General features: G+C 39.4%; 1 protein-coding gene and 1 pseudogene across 2 annotated transcripts in view; one reads left to right on the forward strand and one right to left on the reverse strand.

Moving 5' to 3' along the window:
- Positions 1-21,810, reverse strand: part of LOC131748796 (membrane-bound transcription factor site-2 protease) — a 39,326-nt gene that overhangs the window by 2,198 nt on the left and 15,318 nt on the right. The window contains exons 5-9 of one of the 2 annotated variants that reach the window (XM_059051155.2): positions 20,136-20,263; positions 11,720-11,838; positions 10,629-10,809; positions 2,379-2,473; positions 1,818-2,013 (exon numbers count right to left, since the gene is read on the reverse strand). In XM_059051155.2, coding sequence (XP_058907138.1) covers positions 1,818-2,013; positions 2,379-2,473; positions 10,629-10,809; positions 11,720-11,838; positions 20,136-20,263 — 719 coding nt within the window. Of the gene's footprint in view, positions 1-1,817; positions 2,014-2,378; positions 2,474-10,628; positions 10,810-11,719; positions 11,839-15,394; positions 17,487-20,135; positions 20,264-21,810 lie in introns of those variants that run through there. The other variant, XM_067023637.1, reaches the window with a different exon arrangement.
- LOC131749037 (U2 spliceosomal RNA) lies at positions 1,410-1,497 on the forward strand (annotated as a pseudogene).

Raw genomic sequence — 21,810 nt, forward strand, 5'->3', positions numbered from 1 at the left:
TGAGAATACGATCAAACTGATTATATATCAACTGTGACTATCAAATAGAGATTGACTTTAAAAATACACTAGAATTTATATCAAAAGAGTCCTTATTCTTTCAAAGAGGTATAACCTTAAAATCACATTCACTCCAATTATCAATATTATGCCACTTAACCTCCTTCTGGTCTCGGTGTTTTTTTTCATCGCTAAAACAAGGATTAAGACTAGGGGCTTTTTAAGGTCTCCTCCACTTTGTGTATTCCATGATCCTGTTTTTGTTCAAAACATTTAAAAACTCTCTTATAATTAAATAGAACCCATAGCACACATTTCTGAATTACCCTGAAAAGGGACATTTCTACATTTGTTGAGTAGGTATTATATACTCTAGAGTCACTTAGTGTCAAACTAATAAATAAGAATGACCCGACTTTTATCTTAGGATATGACTATGGAGAAATGAGAGAGCTTTTTAAAGAGTAACATAAAACCCACATGTCCATCAACTGATGAATAAATACAGTAAATGTAATATATCCATACAATGGAATATTACTGGGTTGGCCATAAAAAGAAACGATGTACTGACACATATTACAACACGGATGAACCTTGAAAACATTATGGTAAGTGAAAGAAGCCAGCCACAAAATATTCCATTTATATGAAATGTGCAGAAACAGGCAAATTGGCAGAACCAGAAAGTAGATTAGTGGTTGCCAAGGGCTGGGGGTGGGTGGGTGTAGAGAAGTAGAATGACTGCCTAATGGGTACGGGCTTTCTTTTTGGGGTGATGAAAATATTCTGGAGCAAGACTGTGGTGATGTTTCCATTTAATACACTCTGAGTGTATTAAAAACTACTGAACTGTACACTTTATTTAAAAAAAATTTTTAACATCTTTATTGGAGTATAATTGCTTTACAATGGTGTGTTAGTTTCTGCTTTACAACAAAGTGAATCAGTTATACATATACATATGTCCCCATATCTCTTCCCTCTTGCATCTCCCTCCCTCCCACCCTCCCCATCCCACCCCTCTAGGTGGTCACACAGCACTGAGCTGATCTCCCGGTGCTATGCGGCTGCTTCCCACTAGCTATCTACTTTACGTTTGGTAGTGTATATATGTCCATGCCACTCTCTCACTTCGTCCCAGCTGACTGTACAATTTAAAAGGGTGAATTGTATGATATGTAAATTATATTTCAATAAAACTGTTATAAAAAAAGGAACATAAAAAATCTTGTACGACAAAATAAGTTAGACTGTATGATCTTCAGCCATATGGAAAAGCTGTATGTTTAATCCAATCACGTTGCCACTGTTAAAACAATTATGCTGGCCCGGTTTTGAAATTATATTCATATAAAATTCATGTGTCATGCACAAATCACTTTATCATCATTATCACTATGATTCCAATCGCTTCTCGGCCTTTTGGCTAAGATCAAGTGTAGTATCACTATGATTCCAGGCACTCTTTGACATATGCTGCTCTTGCTACTCTTTGGGGAGCTTGGATAAATTTAATAAACGCTCAGAGAATATCTGAGAGATCATCTATGTGATATAAACGGTAGTGAAGGAAAAATGCGTTATGTGTCACTCTCCATAGGCAGACATGGGGATCAGCTCCATCTTGCTTTGTAAATCCAGATTATTTTCCTACTGCTTAAATTTCATTTCATGCTTAAGAACAAGTTAACAAGACTTTGAAAAGTGAGCAAATATAATAAATAAAATTAATGCAAGATGTGTACTGAGTTGCTACCACTGAGAATATATGCCATTGTAGCGATATTCTGAGGGTCTACCACAATAATACCCACCTGTGTAGTGAAGGTGCAGTGGATGTCCTACATACAACATATCGATTTGAGGTGGGTGTTTCACTTTTATTAAGCGAGTATGAGTTTCCAAAGAAGGTATTATACAGAAACTTGAACTTGAGCTTTTTTTACAATCTTTATTGGTTCTACAAACTTGGGTGGCTTCCACTGCTTTCCGGGCAGGTAGACATGTATGCTAGGGATAGAACATTAATTAGTCAATACTAAAAATGACTTGTTAACAAGAAAAACACCAAGTTACATTACTTCAATATCTTTCATGTCACCTAGTATATTAGGAACGAAGTTCATATACAGGAAATGCCATTTATGTGTATCTACTATAAATTAGATTTAATTATTCCACTTTGGCCAAATAAGATATCACCATTATAAAATGTTTAAAGATTCTCAGATGAAATATGACATGTGAAATGTAGAGATTTTAATAAAATGATACAAATCAAAAGGGCAATGGTTTCGTAGATTTCATTTTAGTTCTATATGCTTATTTTGTAATAATTATATCAGGCAAGCAAGACTGCTTCAGGGACAACTTACCAAACGCTTATTAAAATTATTTCTATAGGAAAAGCACACATCTGTAAGGCTGTGATTGTTACAGCATTCAGTTGAACCGTCTAGGCGTTTGTACGCTGAAGAGAAATGGTTTATTAAAATGTGTTATTAAAAGAAAAGAATCCATTACATAGAAGTACATTTGTAATAAGGATTTTGCTTTCAAGACAAAAAGAATTAAGTAAAATGCATATGAGTTCAGAAACAACTGTATAATTGACAGTTCAGCTTGTCAGCTACTCTCTGCAGAGTTTGATTTTACATTATAAAAAGAGACATCCAATGTGAAATCAAGAGGCATCAATTACCCGAGGTTAGTTGTCGTCATATAAACTTACCCACTCGTAAAGCTGGAGTTCCAGGGTCTCAGTAGGTTTTGCAATAACTCCAGGTGGTCACGCACAAATATTTAATGAGCCACTATTAGATGTCCTCATGCTGCTGATCCACTGATCCAATTTCACTACTGAACTCCTGTGCTGTGCTGTTAGCAGAGTGAGCTAGAGCAGGGGGTCCCCAACCCTGGGGCCACGGACCGGTAGCGGTCCGTGGCCTGTTAGGAACCGGGTCGCATAGCAGGAGATGAGCGGCGGGCAAGCGAGTGAGCGAAGCTTCACCTGCCGCTCCCCATCGCTCCCCATAGCTCTCATTACCGCCTGAACCACCACCCCTGCCCCCTGTCCCGTGGAAAAATGTCTTCCACAAAACCGGTCCCTGGTGCCAAAAAGGTTGGGGACCACTGAGCTAGAGGATGCCTAAGAGACTCTCATCCCTAAGGACATCCCTATTATAGCAAATATCTATCCCATCTCCAGGCTTATCTTGAGGCTTTCCCCACAGAACCAGGGTGGCCCAGTGTGACCCCACAGATATGCACATATTCGCCTGCATACTAGTAATCCAGTTACCATTTTTGGAAGATAACAGAAACAGGGCAAGTATCCCCATTATTCATTTATTTTTTCAAGTTCTTTGGTAGACTGCTTCACTTGTGTCTAGGGTAGAATAAAGAAGCTAAATCACTGATACAGCTGGGACAAAAATTTTTTTCCATATATTTATTTTGGAAGGTTTCCTGCATTCAGCACATCAAACTTGTAAAGCAAAATTGTTGTGTGGGGACTTCCCTGGCAGTCCAGTGGTTAAGACTCCCAGCTTCCACTGCAGGGGGTGCAAGTCTGATCCTTGGTCGGGGAACTAAGATCCCACGTGCCACGGGGTGTGGCAAAAAAAAAAAAAAAGGGGAGAAAAAAAATTGATGTGTGGCAAGGACCAATTAAACTTAGAATCTTATATACCTACTACCATACTCATATGTACTGAAGAAGACCGAGTAAAGTTATCCCCAATTTCCAATACTGCGAAAAGCATTATTAACAAGAGTGTCTTTAGGAGTGCTGGCATGAAAATGGTTGTTGATATGCAATCTGACTTTATAAGGATTTTATATTTCAGGCAAAGGTTTTTGTTTGTTTTTAAATCTTTTCTTTTTTTCTTCTAGATCATTTGGTTAGACTGGATGTCCTTAAACACGCACTGTTGCCAACACGAAGAACAAAACAGAGGTGAAGTAAACTAACAGATGCATCAATTTCTCCTCTGCAATGGCTGGCTGTGTGGGTAGTTTTGCTTTGTTTTCTTACCATAACTGAATGGGTATTTAAATTCTGGGTAATGAGTAATATTTAAAATATGAAAGCAAACTGTGAACATCTAATGGCACAAACTTGTGCCTATAATCACTCATCAGCCCTAATGGTAAACTATAGGGTAAAAAGGTGTTTAGGATTAAAAAAAAAAAAAAAAAAAAGATCCAGGCAAAAGCCCTCAATATTTTTTCTCATCAATTGCCAAGTCACACCAATTTTTACCTCCTCATTATGTTTCTCTTTATTCCCACTAAAGGGTAGACTCCAATCCTTTCTCACTTGCCCATTTGAAGATAGTCCTAACTCATCTAGCTTACCACCTAGCTCTCATATGCAAACTTGTCCTACATTACTGAATGCTTCAGATTAACCTTTCAGTGTAGAACTCTGAGAATGTAGCTCTTCTAATCCAAATATCCAAAGACTCTGTGCTACTCCCAGACAGTCTAAATGCCATAGCCTAAAACGTAAAGACTTCTACTTTTTTTTTTTAGTCACCTTAGCTCATATTCTTCTCTTGCTGAACCAAATTATTAGCAGTTCCCTGACCAACTTCTAGTCTGTGGCACCAAGGTTCATTTATATCGGTCTCCCGAAATTAAACTCACTGTTGAGGCCCAGCTCGAGAGCTGCTGCTATGAGGCCTGTCCTCACCTTTTCAGTCAAGACTGACTGCCATCAACTCTCACAACTCCCAATACTTTTTGTCATTAATTATATTAAACCTTGTACTGTAATGTGGGCACGGTCTAATTCTTCGATTAGACTGTGAGGTCTTTGAGGGAAAACTTTCTCAGTATCTTATATAAGGTGAATAACTCAATATGCACTGAATACATAAATGGTGCTCTTTGCCACTTGTCTTTGTATCAGTAATGATTTAAAAAAATTTACATCTTGCTTGATCCTTATTTTTTCTTGGAGGAATGTATGCAATACAGAATTGAAAGTCAAGAATTTGATATCACCGTTGATATAGCATGTCTGATAATACAACAGCTTAAAGGGGCCAAGCAGGTATCAAATAAATGAAGTGGATAGTGTGGGGAAAAAATAGGAAATGGTGGGGACTGTGATGAATTAGAGAATATATACCTTGTTCTAAGTAGGGTTAGCAGCCAGGCCACTCAACTTGGGGCCCAGAGTCAAGAGATCATCTATTTTATTCCATGAGAAAGAAGTCTGAACCCTCATGTGAAACCTTTTCTTTTTGCTTTTTGGCCGTGCTGTGTGGCATGCGGGATCTTAGTTCCCCAACCAGAGATTGAACCCGTGCCCTCTGCAGTGGAGTCTTAACCACTGGACCATCAGGGAAGTCCCGAAACCTCTTAAATATTAAATATTGGCAGCCAATTAAGAATTTAAAAAATATTGTGCAAGCCAAACCACACACATCTGTCAAGGCTGGCTGGATTTGGCCTCTAGGTTACCACCAATTTGTGACCTCTAGGTTATGGCTTCTTCCTATGGTGATTAATCCAATTAAAACATAAACTGATGGCTATGGCTACCCTGACAAAATGAAGTGCCCCCTGACATACAGAATTTCCCATTATTTTGTTATCATGTGAGAAGTAAACTTGATATTTCTCTGTTTATCAATTAAAAAAAATTTGTACGTTTAAAAATGTATTTTATTTTAGAATCTTTTCTACTGGATCACATTAAAGGACAAGTCACTTAATTTCTGTGACTCAATTCGTAACCTATAAGACGGGTATACCACAGGTAATTTTCACATTAGTATACTGCTATCAACATGAGAGACCAATCCAATTCTACTTTGGAAGGCACAGTCAAGACTGCAATGGGAGGTCCCAGAGGCATTCATGGGTTCAGTTTAACTCTAGGAAATTAGAATTCTCCCTTAAATCTCCCCAGACTTGGAAACAATTAGGGAAATTAAGACCAGAACAGTTTCATAATTCCATTACAAGGAGAAGCTGCATATTCTGAATGTACCCTAAGATGGGCCCTAAGATACTTGTAGAAATAGTCTAGTCTTCAAAGGATGGTCTAGACCAGAGGTAATTTTGGAAGAAGGCTGGAAGGAAGAGACTTTTTCAATCTATAGTTCACAGTACTCACTACTTTCTACATCACTAAAATGAATTGAACAATTTTCTTACCCTAGCTTAATAAGTACGTAAATGTAACTAGACTTCCGACATAGGCATGCAAACCTATTTATTCTATTTATTTATTTATGGCTGCGTTGGGTCTTTGTTGCTGTGCGCGGGCTTTTGTGGCAAGTGGGGGCTACTCTTTGTTGCGGTGCGTGGGCTTCTCATTGCAGTGGCTTCTCTCGTTGTGGAGCACTGGCTGTAGGCACGCGGGCTTCAGTAGTTGGGGCACACGGGCTCAGTAGTTATGGCTCGCGGGCTCGAGACCACAGGCTCAGCAGTGGTGGCGCACGGGCTTAGTTGTTCCGTGGCATGTGGGATCTTCCCGAACCAGGGCTCGAACCCGTGTCCCCTGCATTGGCAGGTGGATTCTTAACCACTGCGCCACCAGGGAAGTCCCTTTATTCTTAGTTCTATGGTAGAATTTATACCAGCACCACCTAGTACCAAGCAGTTAAAAAATTATAAACTCTCTCTCTCTCTCTTCAATTGGTGAGAACAAAGAAACCGTGGATGATACCTTGATATTCAAAATGGGAGAACAGACACTTTTTCCTAAACATTAGAGAAGATTTGAGCATAAAAACAATCTGGGTACTCAAACTATGTGGAAAAGATTTCCAGAGTTTTCCTTTTATTACCTTAAACTAAGGCAGGAACGGTCTTTTCTCACTTCAGTTAAAGATGCATAAGACAGGACAATACTCCCTGTGCCAGGCAGTTACAGGTATATACCCTCATCTCCTTTGAACATGAATACAGGCTATTCAAAGGGGATGCCTGTATCTGGACTCATAGCTTCATTTTAGGGAGCGGCTGCCTTTAGTATTCAATCCCACTGTTTTTAAAATGCCATTCAGATGCTGGCTTTAGTAATCTTTCTTATTCACGACAATGCTTCCAAGAAAGAAAAAAGGAATTTAGCTTTAGGCATATATGAAGAGTATCCCCTCAAACTAAAGAAAGAGGATGCAAGCTACTGGTTAGAAAATAATCCCCCAAAAGAAACAAACTAGTTCTTGTCTGTAACTTTTAGTTTCATTCAAATCACTAAGTGGCATATGGACACACAGCAATCTCAAATTAAGCAGAGGCTTGAAAATGAAGAGGGGAAAAGTTTGTTCTGTTCTGATGCAGAATGAAACCAGATATTTATTCCAGGTACAAAGGGCTCTTAAGCCTCACCCAGTGTCCTTTTTGGGGCTTCCTGGAAAGTCCATTCAATCTCCAAGGAGCGCCCATGTACCAAGGGCAGAGGTGTAATTCAACCAGCCTTGGCTCTGTTGGTGCTGCTCATAGATTAGCAGGTTAATGTTTAAAATCAAAAACGAAAGCCCTGACAGAAGAGACAAGTAGTTCCCAACAATTTCATAAAATGAATAGCCATTTCATGTAGATTAACCACATTTTTCTAATTTGCAAGACATATGCCTGTTAATATTTTAAGGAGAACATCTAGTCTGCTTAATTAATACCTTAATTAATTAATATCTTAGGGAATATCTTTAAAAATTTAAAATTACCCCTGGGAGAGTCAGGGTATGAAATGAGGCCAGAAATGATTGGCTGGGACAGCTTATGAGCACTTTCAGAGTCAGATCTTTCCAAGGTGGCTTTATTGTTTTCAAGTGGTATAAAGTTTTAGAATTTTAATTATGTATATTGAATTCTACTCTAAATTGAATATGAATCACTTTTGGATTATGAGCTACTTTGTATCACCATATTTGGCTATATCTTTGCCCTCTATTCATAATGTAGGATAACAAAGGTCCCTAGATACATGTAAAATAATACATGGAAAATAAAATAATATCAATCCGTAGTTTTCTTAAATGTCCATAGCCACAGTAGTCAAGTCTGCCATTAAAATTAATCTAGTATATATTTTAAGTTAAGTATATATATATATATATATATATATATATATATATATTTTTTTTTTTTTTTTTTGCGGTATGCGGGCCTCTCACTGCTGTGGCCTCTCCCGTTGCGGAGCACAGGCTCCGGACGCGCAGGCCCAGCGGCCATGGCTCACGGGCTTAGTTGCTCCGCGGCATGTGGAATCTTCCCGGACCAGGGCACGAACCCGTGACCCCTGCATCGGCAGGCGGATTCTCAACCACTGCGCCACCAGGGAAGCCCTAAGTATATATTTTAAGTTAAGTTAATGTAACTTAAAATTGTTACAGTCTGGCTAAGAATATGTACTCCATTTAAAAATGATTAAATGGAGGTACGAGTTTATCAGATACAGTCATCATGTAAAATCAGCAAGTATCCTAATACAGTCGCTCCTAAGGAAATGAAACATATATTGAAGATTTTTTTTTATTAGTGTGGGAAGAGTAATATCTGCTTTGGGCTTTTAAACAAATACCTCCGAAATATAGCATATGATCCATAATAGTGAAATATTCAAAAAGTGAATAAGGAAAGAGTTTCAGAGTATTTCAAGAAAAATTTCACTTCTATTCTGTCTGCCGGAAAAAAGACAAAACCTTAAACATCTGAAATGCAGATATTCTAAATAAAACAATCCTACTGGAGAGAGCTTTATTTGATTACTGTGTCATTTTGGCTTTTGTAATTCAATACAGATTATACGAAATTTAGAGAAACTTGAGGAAAATGATAAAGGACTTAAGAAGTATGAAATTATGGATTATTTCTCTTACAGAAGAACACAGTGTGGATTACACACCCAATTGAAAAGATGCAATACATGGAAAAACATGAGATGCAATATGAAGTACTGAGTGCTACCTATGAGGTATTTTTGCCCCTGCCAAAAATGGATCCTGAATCTAATCAAGCCTCTGGACCTAACTACCATCTATAGGAAATTTGGGGGATAGCAAACATATTAATGATAAATTTGACAAAACAAATGACTCAGTTTCTTCAATAAATGATATTAAAAAAAAAAAGTCAGGAGGAATTGTTACAACTTAAAAGTGACTTAAAAGGCACACCATCCAACTTAAACCTACTATAAAAACAAAACCAGGGAAGAGTACAGGTATTAGGAATTATTGTAATTTTGTTAGGTGTGATAACAGTACCGTGGTCATGTCTAAAAGGTCATCATCTATTCAAGATATGCTGAAGTTTATGGATGAAATGACAGGATACCTGGGATGTGCTTTAAAATACTTCCCTCAAAAGTGGGGCTTCCCTGGTGGCGCAGTGGTTGAGAGTCCGCCTGCCGATGCAGGGGACATGGGTTTGTGACCCGGTCCGGGGGGATCCCACGTGCCAGGGAGCGGCTGGGCCTGTGGGCCGTGGCCACTGGGCCTGCGCGTCCGGAGCCTGTGTTCCGCAGTAGGAGAGGCCACAGAAGTGAGAGGCCCGCATACCGGAAAAAAAAAAAAAAAAGTGGACAGGCTGGACCAAAAAAATGGCAAAATGTTGATAACTGCTGAAGCTAGGAGAAGGATACATGAGGTTTCAGTTTTTCTATTCTCTCTCTTTTTTGTTTTTTGGGCCGTGCTGTATGACTTGTGGGATCTTCGTTCCCCGACCAGGGATTGAACCCATGCCCTCGGCAGTGAAAGCGTGGAGTCCTAACCACTGGAGGACCACCGGGGAGTTCCCTGTACTACTCTCTTGACATTTATGTATGTTTGAAAAATGTTTACAATAAAAAAAATTCTTAAAAGTGGGTTATACATGGAAGACTACATTTGAAAAAAATTTAAAATCAGTTCTTACTACTTTGTTACTGTTGCACACAGTACTTTAATACAGTTATTCTTGATAATTAATCATATTTCTTAACCCCAGTAGATGTAGACAAGTATCCAGGTATTTCTTGACTTAAAGATGTAGTCTGTGAGCATAATTTGTGCTTTCCAGCATTTTCAATAATTTGGGTCCCCATAATTTTGTATGAAGAGTTGGCAGACTGATTTTTCAGAGCTGGAAGAGCTAAAAATAAATTTGGAAGCTTCTGAGAATAAACTTGCTTCACCCTGTCGCCTACGACACAGAACAATGTGAAGTCAGATGTGACTTCAGTGGGTATTTTCGGACACCAAGATGACTTCCCCTGGATGACTGCCACACAGAAAAACCCTACCCCAAATAGCTTTGGACATGCCACCATCCATACAGCACAAGGGTATTTAATTGCTGGAATTTAGTTAATTGGTTATGTTTGAGCTTGAATGTTGACTTAACACAAGTGTTTTTTAAATGCTGAAAGAATTAGATACTACAGTTCTGAAAATCAAATATGAAATTAGTTAGAAGTTCAACAACAATATATAATAAACAAAACATACATATTAGTATCTAACTTACCAAGAAGAATGTTTACTAGTTTAGGCTTATTATTACTTTACTGATTTGTTTTAAAGAAGTTAGGATAAAATAAATCTACAGACATGATCTAAGAATTAGCAAATGGCAAGTACTGCTGCTTGAAGCATTATATTATACTGAGGAAATATACACACCTCTAACTGGGAAGCTTAACTGCTGTAAAGTTGATGCACTTATACAGTAACCAATTTGGGGCTCATAGGCGATGGTATCTAGACATTCATTCCAATCTTGTACATTTGTAACAGGACAATCCTGTAGATGGGTGACAAGGTCTCCCACAAAAAGGCCTCTGGGTCCAACGGCAGGTGAGTCCTTGGGAAGAGGGCAGAAATAAATCAGATAATGTGTGAAGACAAGCTATGATTAATCTGAGCAAATAATAAAGACACTGAAATAAGTAGACAATTTTGAATAATGTAGAACATAATCCAGCTTTGAATCCAAGATGTATAGTCCTAGAAAATTAACAAAATAACACCCAACAACTAGTTACTTTTCATATTTCACTAAGATTTTGAATTTTTCACAAGTGAAAACCAAACAAACCCCACTTGCCAACAGTTAAGATTTAAATGATAAACTTTTTCCCAAACTGCTAATTAAAATTTTTGGTGAAAGTAGTCAACAGAATGCCTTCATTGTCCTATATCATCAATAGATAAAATTATAAGACTTATCTAAACACAGTCTCAAATATGCAGACAATACCGTCAGCACAATGAATACATGAGTACGTGAGGCAGTTGTTCACAAGGTAATTTTCCTTGTCCCAAAGTGTGAAGAGAAGACTTGATACCATCACAGTAGTCGAAGGGAGTGAAATACAGAGTTGAAGACATTAATTTAAACTCCCACGAAATGTTCTGGCTGGCTAGCCTAGGTTCCATCTTTCTTACTTCTTAGGAGTAAAGACATCTGACTCAAAAGCAGAGTTATAAAAATAAAGAGTACAGGTAAATGATGCATTTAATCAACAAACTACAGGTAGAAAGTCTTGATACTATCCTTGTAACTCAGAACAGAAACAATTTTCAGTATTTTAAAAGAGCCAATGTAGTTCACAGAACTACTTCTTTGATTTGAAAGGATTACAGTAATTTCTTCAGGAGAAACTGAGCATTCTGTATATGAGAAGAGTTTGAATAAAAGTTCCTGACATAAAATGCTAAGTGTTACATCACAAAATCTGGTGAAAGAATACCCCAAGTAATCTATTATTTACCTCAGCAACTTCAGTGATAAGCACCCCGACTCCAGTGTAGTAAAACGGCAAGAGAATTACAGGAAGGAGAACAAGAGCTAAAATACCCAGGAGTGCAAGGACGAAATTATGCCAGATACCTGAGAAGAGAGAAAAAAAGGAATAAGCTCAACCAGGGGTAGGGATGATATCATTCCAGGTAGTTGTACTCCATAATACTTAGGCATTCTGATAATTTAGTAGAGTAACCAAAAGAAGCTGTGAGGCAGATAGATCTACTTATTAGTACAGAAGACAGATGTTCAGTTAGAGGTTTCTTCCATTTCAGATATTAGAATCTAAAATGAGCATGTTAATACAATACCAGGAAGACCACATGCTAATACGATTTAACACTATTAGAATCTATATTCTATTACATATATACCTCTATTATATATGTAAAGGTGTGTGTGTAAATAATGAATAGAATATCTTCTACTTACTATACTCTTTTCTCAGAAAATGTATACGTATTAATTTAAACATACTTGTGAAATAAAAAACATACTTGTGATCTTTGAAAGGAACTTCAGAGCTATCAAATAAAAGTTAGGATGAAGTAAAAAACACCCTTGCTGAACTGGGGTATGTATCTTACATCAAGACTATAACTATCTCTGCCATCTCTGCAGAGATGGTTAGCTGAACCCAGTGGTGTGCTGGAGCTTGCCACAGCGGACTGGGCCTCTTTAACCAACTCCTCCTTCAGGAACTTCAAGTTGGCACTTTGAAATTGGCCATGGTGGGAGTATTTACACCACAGAAACCAGCAAATGCTACGTATCAGAGCTCTCCGCCCTCTCCTTCAGGGCTAGATGTTAAACATTCACTAGCATACCTCTAGATAACCCCCCCTCCCACACCGATCCTTGCCCTCTAGTACAGTTTTTCTCATAAGGCAGGGTGGAGGCACTACCCGCTCTCTGAGCAGTGTGATGCTTAGCTGTGCAGGTCTTGTCCCTACAATACAGGACATAGAGCATTCCTGACTCCATCCTCTGAGTGTCATTAGTGCTCTCCAGTCACTGAGACAACCAAACAACTGCCCCCACCCCACGCATTTCAAATATCCCCAGGAGGGTGATAGCACCAGTGGTTGAAGACCAGTGTTCTATAATGATAGAAACATAACTTAAAAGACATCTCCCAGACTCTCAGGAGGCTGAGTAGGGCCATATGACTATGTTTTGGCAAAAGGGTGCAAGTGGAAGTGATGGGGATTGTCTTACTGGCTGGAATGTAGCTATGACGGAGCTAAACCTCAGTCCATGATGTAGAAGCTGCGCGTTGGGAATAGTGGAGCTAAGACAGAAAGAGTCTGAGTCCCTCAAATCATAGAATTATCATAGCAGCATTGAACTACTTACATTTGCAATGTTTTAGGAGAGTTTAAGTCACTGTCATTTTTAGCTTTTATAGCGGCCAGATACCTAGCTAATATGGACCATATTCACATTGTAAAATGTTCCTCTAGTCCAGGACATATTGGGTAAACAATATTTTCTGGTTTGCACACAGAAAGATCTTTTAAAAAACACTAATGGTATCAAGCTATTTATCACAAACTATATTTTGCTTTTTCATTTATATATTTTCGACTTCTTCCTTACCTGCACATTCATATCTAACCCATTTCTTATATCCACTACAGAGTAATCCTCTTTTTTTTTTTTTTTTTTTTTTTTTTTGCGGTACGCGGGCCTCTCGCTGTTGTGGCCTCTCCCGCTGCAAAGCACAGGCTCTGGACGCGCAGGCTCAGCGGCCATGGCTCACGGGCCCAGCCGCTCCGCGGCATGTGGGATCTTTGCGGACCGGGGCACGAACCCGCGTCCCCTGCATCGGCAGGCGGACTCTCAACCACTGCGCCACCAGGGAAGCCCCAGAGTAATCCATTTTTAAAAGAACATACTGACTTATTTATAAGGTTCCCTACTAATGATCACTTAGGCTGTTTTAACTTTTTCATACAATGCTGCAACAAACAGCTTTGCTCATATTGTTATGCATCTAATTAAGAATGCATCTCTGAGGGTATGGAAAATTGCCCAGAAATGGAATTAGTTGGTCAAAAAATACGTGCATTAAAATTGACCTCCAACAAGTTTGCATTCTCCTAAGTGGCATATGTTTCCCACCCTCTAAACAATAGTGGATGGGATGCTATCATAACTTTAGACTGCCATCTGCTAGGTGAAAAGTAAAATCTCATCCTGACTTCTATTTCTTTAATGATGAGTGAGCTTGTATGTTTTTCATGATTAAATGGTTATTTGTATTTTTGTCTGAGAATTGCTTACTTCTGTCCATTGTCAGTTTACATTTTTTGACTGGGTTGCCTTTTTTTTCTTAAACTAATTTACATATATTCTTATTTGTAATACATACACTAAGGAGTTTGTTCTTCTGTATGAGGTACTATGATCATTTCCTCCAGTTTGTTTGGCTCGGTTTATAGTTTTGCCTAGGCAGACATTTTAAATTTTGGTGAGGTCAAATGTCTCCTTTTGTATTAAGTCTTTCCCAGTTCAAGATTATAGAAGACACTCACCTGTGTTTCCTTGTATTGTTTTCATAGTTTTTTGTTTGTATGTTTGTTTTTAATTTTCACTCGAGGCATGCGGGTTCTTAGTTCCCCCACCGGGGATTGAGCCCATGCCCCTTGAAGTGGAAGCACAGTCTTAACCACTGGACAGTCAGGGAAGTCCCTAGCATCATTTAAAAAACAAAATTAAAACAAACAGAAAAAACCTCTAATTCTTTGACCCGCTGAAATTTACTCTAGTGAAACTAATTAGGAATACAGCTATACCACCCCACCATCCTGTTACTAGTCCCAAAACAACTTCACAAAATAATCCAGCCGCATTGATTAGATATACCACCATTACCATGTGCTAAATCCAACTTTACCCTTAACCCCTCAGGATGGCCTAAATGCTTTCACCCTACCTCTCCCTTATCAGGATGACACCACCATACGACTTTTTCTCATCCAAGCAACAGTCGAAGGGGCACACAGCAGCACTGATTCTTTGACTCTCAGGGCAGGGGCAGGACTCTCCTATCTCTTGTCAGGGATGCAGGTGGTACCAGACTACCCTGCTGGATTCCAGATTTGCCCATGATGGCTAAATTGCAATGCAGGTACCTTTATTTCCTTTATTTAAACAAACTCTTGTTCATTAATGATTCACTTTTTGAGTATACCAAACAAACTTTTGTTACAATTTTTTTTTTTTTTTTTTTGCGGTACGCGGGCCTCTCACTGTTGTGGCCTCTCCCGTTGCGGAGCACAGGCTCCGGACGCGCAGGCCCAGCGGCCATGGCTCACGGGCCCAGCCGCTCCGCGGCATGTGGGAATCTTCCCGGACCGGGGCACGAACCCGTGTCCCCTGCATCGGCAGGTGGACGCTCAACCACTGCGCCACCAGGAAGCCCTGTTACAATTTTTATTTTCTCTAGAGCAGGGTTTCTCAACAGTGGCACTACTGGCATTTTGGGCCAGATAATTTTTTGTTGTGGGGGACTATCTTGTGCACTGTAAAATGTTTAGCAGCATCCCTGGCCTCTACCCACCAGATGCCAGTCGTATCCTCCCTGTTTTCTCTATTTTCTAGGTACAATATTTATATAGGCAAGTTTTTTTCTTTCTTTAGAACAGGTATTTTATTTTTTTTTCTATTACAAGGGATGTATGTACCAAGTATTAAAAAGTCAATACATACACAACGTATTCCACAACTGAGCACCACTCCTTAACTAAACAGGCAAAAAAATGACACTAAAAGACAGCACCTGGTAGTATTTGGGGGAAAATAAGAAGACTAAAACAGGTTTAAATCGACTACTACATTTCATCCAATATTCAATACTACACAGTCCAGTTCATCTAAAAGGTAGTTATGCAAAATGTGTTAATGTCAAAGAATACAACCAAAATTAAGATGGCAAACTAAACCTATATCACTTTTTTTAAACAGGAAAATACTTTATATATGCATGTAACTGTCCTTCTTTTAAAGAAAATCTGCAAGCAACGTTTTCTACTTCCAGAAAATCCATATATAGAATTACTAAACATATTCTTAAAAATATAAATATGAACACTTAGAAAATCCAGAACTTTAAAAACTTATCAACAGATGAACTTCATATTTAAAGGAATGTGAAAAGTCCCATTTTTAGCACAGTTGTATAAACAACAGTCTTTTGATGTGAGCTTCATGAATTGTCCTCCTTTTGTGAGCAAATATTAAAAACATAATTTTTTTTAAACGGTATTACAGAACAAGACAGAACATCTTAACAATGTTATCTTACATAAAGAATTACTTTTTAAAAACTTTAAAATTTTATTTTTACTAACCTGTCAAAACCTGACCCTTAAATGTGTTAGAATCATTAAAAAAATTCTTTTCTAGAAACAGTACACAAAAAAGAGGCATATTTATTTCCCATCACATTCCTGGAAGATGCTTTCCGAGCCTGAGAAGTTTCTTCTCTTCTTTTTACCGTCTATCTTTAGGTTTAGCATGCGTTAAGATATGAGATTTCAGGTTAGCTGACTGAGTAAACCTCCTATTACAGTAATCGAAGGGGCACACGAAGGGCCTGTCTCCGGTATGGATTCGCACATGGGTACGCAAATTGAAATCCAGGGAAAAGCGCCTTCCGCAGCCTTCGAAGGTGCACTGAAAGGGCTTCTCTCCCGTATGCACCAGCTGATGACGTTTCAGTTTTGAGCTCTCAATAAAAGCTTTGCCACATTCTATACATATGTGGACTCTGGGGCCATGGGTGTGCATATGTTTTCTCAAAGCAGCGTTATCCCTGAACATCTTCACGCAGCCTTGGTTAGGGCAAGCTATTGATCTCGGGAGCTCTTCTTTGCTTTCCCGGGGCTTCTTTCTAGTAAATTCTGCCAACTGTTTGGGATCTGACAGGTCAACGCCAGGAATTCCTCCAGGAGGCAGCTTCTTCCCCGTCATGTACTCTGAATAACCAAGAGTCGGGTTCCCAACAGCCTGCCCAGCCTCACGGCCTCTCTTATTGCCCACGGAGCGCACGGTGACGGCGAACCCACCTTCCAGGGTTTTGATGTGCACCTGCTCCTGCTCCCCCTTCTCGCTGCCCTCCTCGGAGCTGCTTCCCGCCCTGGTCTTGCCGCCGGCGTAACGATTCTTGTCGCTGGGCTTTCTGCCTTGGCCACTGGGCTTCCTGCTGTGGCTGTAGGCCGAGGAGGATGTGGAGGGTGACAGGGGAGCCAGGGTCTCCAGAAAGCAGTCGTCTTTGTCGGCCAGGATGACCATCTTGTTCTCCAGGTTGCTGACCTGCACGTCGTCAGACTGGTAGTAGCCCACCACCTCCTCCTGCATCTGCACCATCATCATTTCCTCGTTGTGCTCACCTTCGTTTGGGGTGCTGATAATGAAAGGCTGCAGCATTACCAGAGACGGATGGTGGTAGCCATCGTGGACAGAGCTGCCGCTGATGTCCTCGTACTCCTCAGCTACCTCAACCGCCATGGTCTCCACAGGAACGGTCTCCACAGAGACGGTCTCCACAGGGGCGGTCTCCACAGGGACGGTCTCCACAGGGACGGTCTCCACAGGGACGGTCTCCACAGGGGCGGTCTCCACAGGGATGGTCTCCACAGGGACGGTCTCCACAGGGACGGTCTCCACAGGGACGGTCTCCACAGAGATCTGGTGCAGCTCCACAGCATCAGCATACATCTCCGAGTTTTCTACGGTGACGGAGAAAGTGTTTGAGGCCATGGCCGAGGGCTCTTCTGAGGCTTTGGCTACTGGGCAGCGAACGGATGACTAGAAGGCCGCAGAAAAAAACGGCTGTGGGAGAAAAGCCCGAGCTCCGGAGGAAAGAGAGGGCACTTCCGGTGCGGGACGCCGGTAAACGGTAAGACGTAGAAGCTTCTGGGCACGCCTCGCACATGCGCATTGGGGCACGCCCCTCACATGCGCTTTGCGTCACCCCTCACATGCGCTTTGCGTCAACCCCGCACATGCGCTTTGGGCACCCCGTGCATGCGCTTTGCATCACCCCCGCACATGCGCTTTGGGCACCCCCCCCCACAATGCACTTTGGTCACCCCCCCCCCACAATGCACTTTGGTCACCCCCGCACATGCGCTTTGGGGCACCCACCCCCGCAATGCACTTTGGGGCACCCCCGCATGTACGCTTCGGGGGGCACCCCCCGCACATGCGCTTTGGGGCACCCCCGCACATGCGCTTCTAAGCTGGGGCACCCCAGCAGGGTGCACGACTATGCTCATGCCCACCCTCAGGCGCTCGTGCGTGCGCCAGCCCACCTGCTATTGCATGCCTCCTCGCTCAGCGCACCAAGCTATTGTTTTTTTTTTTTGAATACGGTAACCAGGCTCTACAGAATTTTTCTGTATTTCATTCCCATTGACTTTTTTGTCCCTCCCTCTCCCCACCGCCAGGTATATAATAGTATGGGGTGGGAAGGCCTACTCCTTTCTAATATTTATGCTTCATTTTTTTCTTATTTGATTGCACTGACCCACATGTACAGGTCATTTTTAATAGTATCAGTGGAATGCTTCTCCTGCCCTTTAATAGGAATGCTTCTAAGTGTTATACCATTAGGAAGTAACCAGCTATTTCTATTCAATACTTCTACTAAAGACTTTTGGTTTTTAGCCATTAATGGATGTTGAATTTTGTTAAATACCGATTTCAATATCTGCTGAGATGAGGATATTTTTTCCTTAAGAGTAATTAATGTTTACCACATTCGAATAAGGTTTCCTAATTTTAAGCCATCCTTGCACTGTTTAGATACACCAACTGTCTGTAGAATTTTTTTGTGCTTTACAAGTATCAGTGTTACACTGACTTTAAAAAAATTCTTAGTTTCCTTCTCTATGCAACCTGGAAAGTTTATACTAAATTGGAATTGAAAAGAAAAATCTTTTCCTTCAAGATTCCTTCAAGATTTGAAAGAATTCTACCTATGAAACTTTCAGGACCACTCTTAAACTTTCTTAATTTCTCCCATGGTAATTAGCCTATTTATAATTTTTTTGTGTCGCCGCTGGGGTTAATTTTGGCTGTTTTAAAAAAGATAATTATCCAGGTTTGTGAAAAATTTTTGCAGACATGAACAAAGAACACTTTTATAATTGTTCAAAATTTCTCCATCAGTTGTCATTCCTAATCTGACTGCTAATTCTGTCTATAAATGCTTTCTCCCATTTAATCTTTTTTTGTTCTTCAAAGAACTCTTTTAACAGTTCTACTTTTTCTAATTTATTATTTTTTGCCTATATGCATGCTAATTACATCATTTCTTAGCTATTTTACAGTTGTTTTCTCACTTCTTCAGTTTAACTGATTTACTTTCATTTCTTATTTCATAATAATTGCCTAAGGCAGTGACTTTTCCCTTTAGCAAAACTTTACACATTTCATTATCATTTTTAAACATACTGCAATTATGGTTTTGAATTGTCCAATTTTTGTAAGTTTCATGGGCACTTGAAAAGAAATTGTCATGGTATAGGGTTTGACATAACTATTGATTTTGACCTTGCTAATTAGAGCTTCGATGATTAAGACTTTTTCATACTTACCTGCTATGTGTTGAGAGATGAGATAAGCCTCCTTTAGTACATTTCTGTTTTTTCCTTGTACTTTTTCCATTTTTGTTTTGATGATTTGTTACTTTATTCAGTAAGACTCACGATTACATTTTCATTGTGGATTATACTCCTTATGATTATCAAGTGACCTCCTATATCTAATTTAATGCTTTAGTCATATTTTCATGATATGTTCTCATTTTTCAATCTTTTAAAAATAATTCATGTTAAAAAAATGAAAAAACTGGAATGTAAATTATTTTGCTCTACCACTTTTGACTGAGAGTCTTTTTTTAAAAAAAATTTATTTATTTATGTATTTATTTTTGGCTGTGTTGGGTCTTTGTTGCTGCGCACGGGTGTTCTCTAGTTGTGGCGAGCGGGGGCTACTCCTCATTGTGGTGCATGGGCTTCTCATTGCGGTGGCTTCTCTTGTTGTGGAGCATGGGCTCTAGGTGCGTGGGCTTCAGTAGTTGTGGCACACAGGCTCAGTAGTTGTGGCTCGCGGGCTCTACAGTGCAGGCTCAGTAGTTGCGGTGCACGAGCTTAGTTGCTCCGTGGCACGTGGGATCTTCCCGGACCAGGGCTTGAACCCGTGTCTCCTGCATTGGCAGGCGGATTCTTAAGCACTGTGCCACCAGGGAAGCCCTGACTGACAGTCTTATAAACTGAATTTATCAACCAAAAGGTGAGGTGTTTTCATTTGTGATGTATTTTCCATAAAACCACTAATAACACACAGATGAATAAAGAAATGAAGTCTTTTACCTGCACAAAATATCCTTAGCTGCTGGACTGGTGATATAAGTTGCAAATGAGTGGTGAACAGATCAACAAATGCTCCAGGATAAATAATGAAGAGAAAAATCCCAAAGCCATTAAATCGAACTTGTTCCCTAAGAAATCACATAAGAAAAAGGAATTTACTACTAGTATTGCATTTTTCAGATTAATAATGCATGTAATCTTTAAACTTCCCACTGTAATTCAAATTCTTGCTTAAAATACAAGTCTCTCTGGACAGTCAAAAATTATATATGATATATATCATAATTTTATAATAGCATACAGATTTAGTTACTAGAGAAATTGCATTTTGTAAAACAGGGCATTCTGAAATAGACTTAACTTCAAAAATTTTTAGAAACCAATATGCTGAGCAAATAACTTAAAATTAGTCACTTGTATAAAGAAATAGTTAATATTTCTACGAGAAACTAAATGAAAAACATTTTTAAGGCTTATTCTGAATTATTTTCAGGGAAGGAGATAGCAGAAAATAGAATTCAAGTAAATTATCTAAATATATTTCTCTTAGCCACTATAAAGGTGGAGGTTTATCTAAGTGTATTTCTGTTGAATTAATGTTAAAATAAGAACTACATTTAAAAATGCATAATGCTCAGACTCTCCTCAAGAGAACTATTTTTTATCAATTCATCCTCTAAAAATGGAAATACACTTAAAAGCCTCGTAAGACCACACAGCTACTCTAAAAAAAGCATCATCTAAATATATTGTGCTGTCACCTAGCATTAACTATATAAGATGACTGTAAAATTCACTTTTTCTTGGCAGTGGGATTTTATAAAATATTACCCAAACTATTTCACAAACATATTATGAATGATTAAACTGTAATAACAATGCTTTTCTATGTAAAAGCCTAAAAGCTGCAAAGTTAAGGTGGAAGTAAAGATGAAAGAGAGAAAAGAAAAAGTAGCCAACCACTTAAACCACTACACGGCACACCTGTGTAACAGTATATGCTCTGTCAAGATGAGGGTTTATTGCCAGTCAATAGACTCTTGTTCATAAGCAACTGGAAAGTAATAAGAAGTGATTAAACCTTCTCCTCTAAAACCTTTTATCTGGTCCACACACCCAAAGGATGAAACACATTGCCATCAGTATGTGTGTTTATTATGTGGGAATGAAGGGGAGTTGTGACTCAATCTCTCCCCCCATCAGGATTTTACACATTTAGGAGTCTTTAAAATGCTCAGGTATAATCACAATGATACATTTGGATAGTCAAGACAAGAACATGGTGTGATACTTGAAGCAAGTCCCAGGTCTCATCCTCCCTTATCTTCTTCCACTTGGATTTCTAGATAGGCTATGATATTCGTTAACAAACCCAGAGCTTTCAGTGTTCTTGCTGTAGCCAGCAGAGGCCATGAGTAGAAGCAGGAAAGTATTTCAGATGATGAGCCAAAGAAAGTACTAAGAAGGCAGGTGGATGGGCTTTGAGTGCAGTGGTTACCATTCTGATCCAGTGATGAATAGAAAGATTAGGTTTCAGGATTGGATGAAAATAGTGAAGAACCATGAGGATATAACCATGCTGGCAAAGGACAAAGGATAGAAAGACCCAGATTATAGATGTGCACATAGTTAACTGAGCATATTCATCAATATATTAATCTATACAAAAGAGAAG

Source organism: Kogia breviceps, chromosome X (assembly GCF_026419965.1).
Source record: "Kogia breviceps isolate mKogBre1 chromosome X, mKogBre1 haplotype 1, whole genome shotgun sequence".
Classification (NCBI taxonomy): domain Eukaryota; kingdom Metazoa; phylum Chordata; class Mammalia; order Artiodactyla; family Physeteridae; genus Kogia; species Kogia breviceps.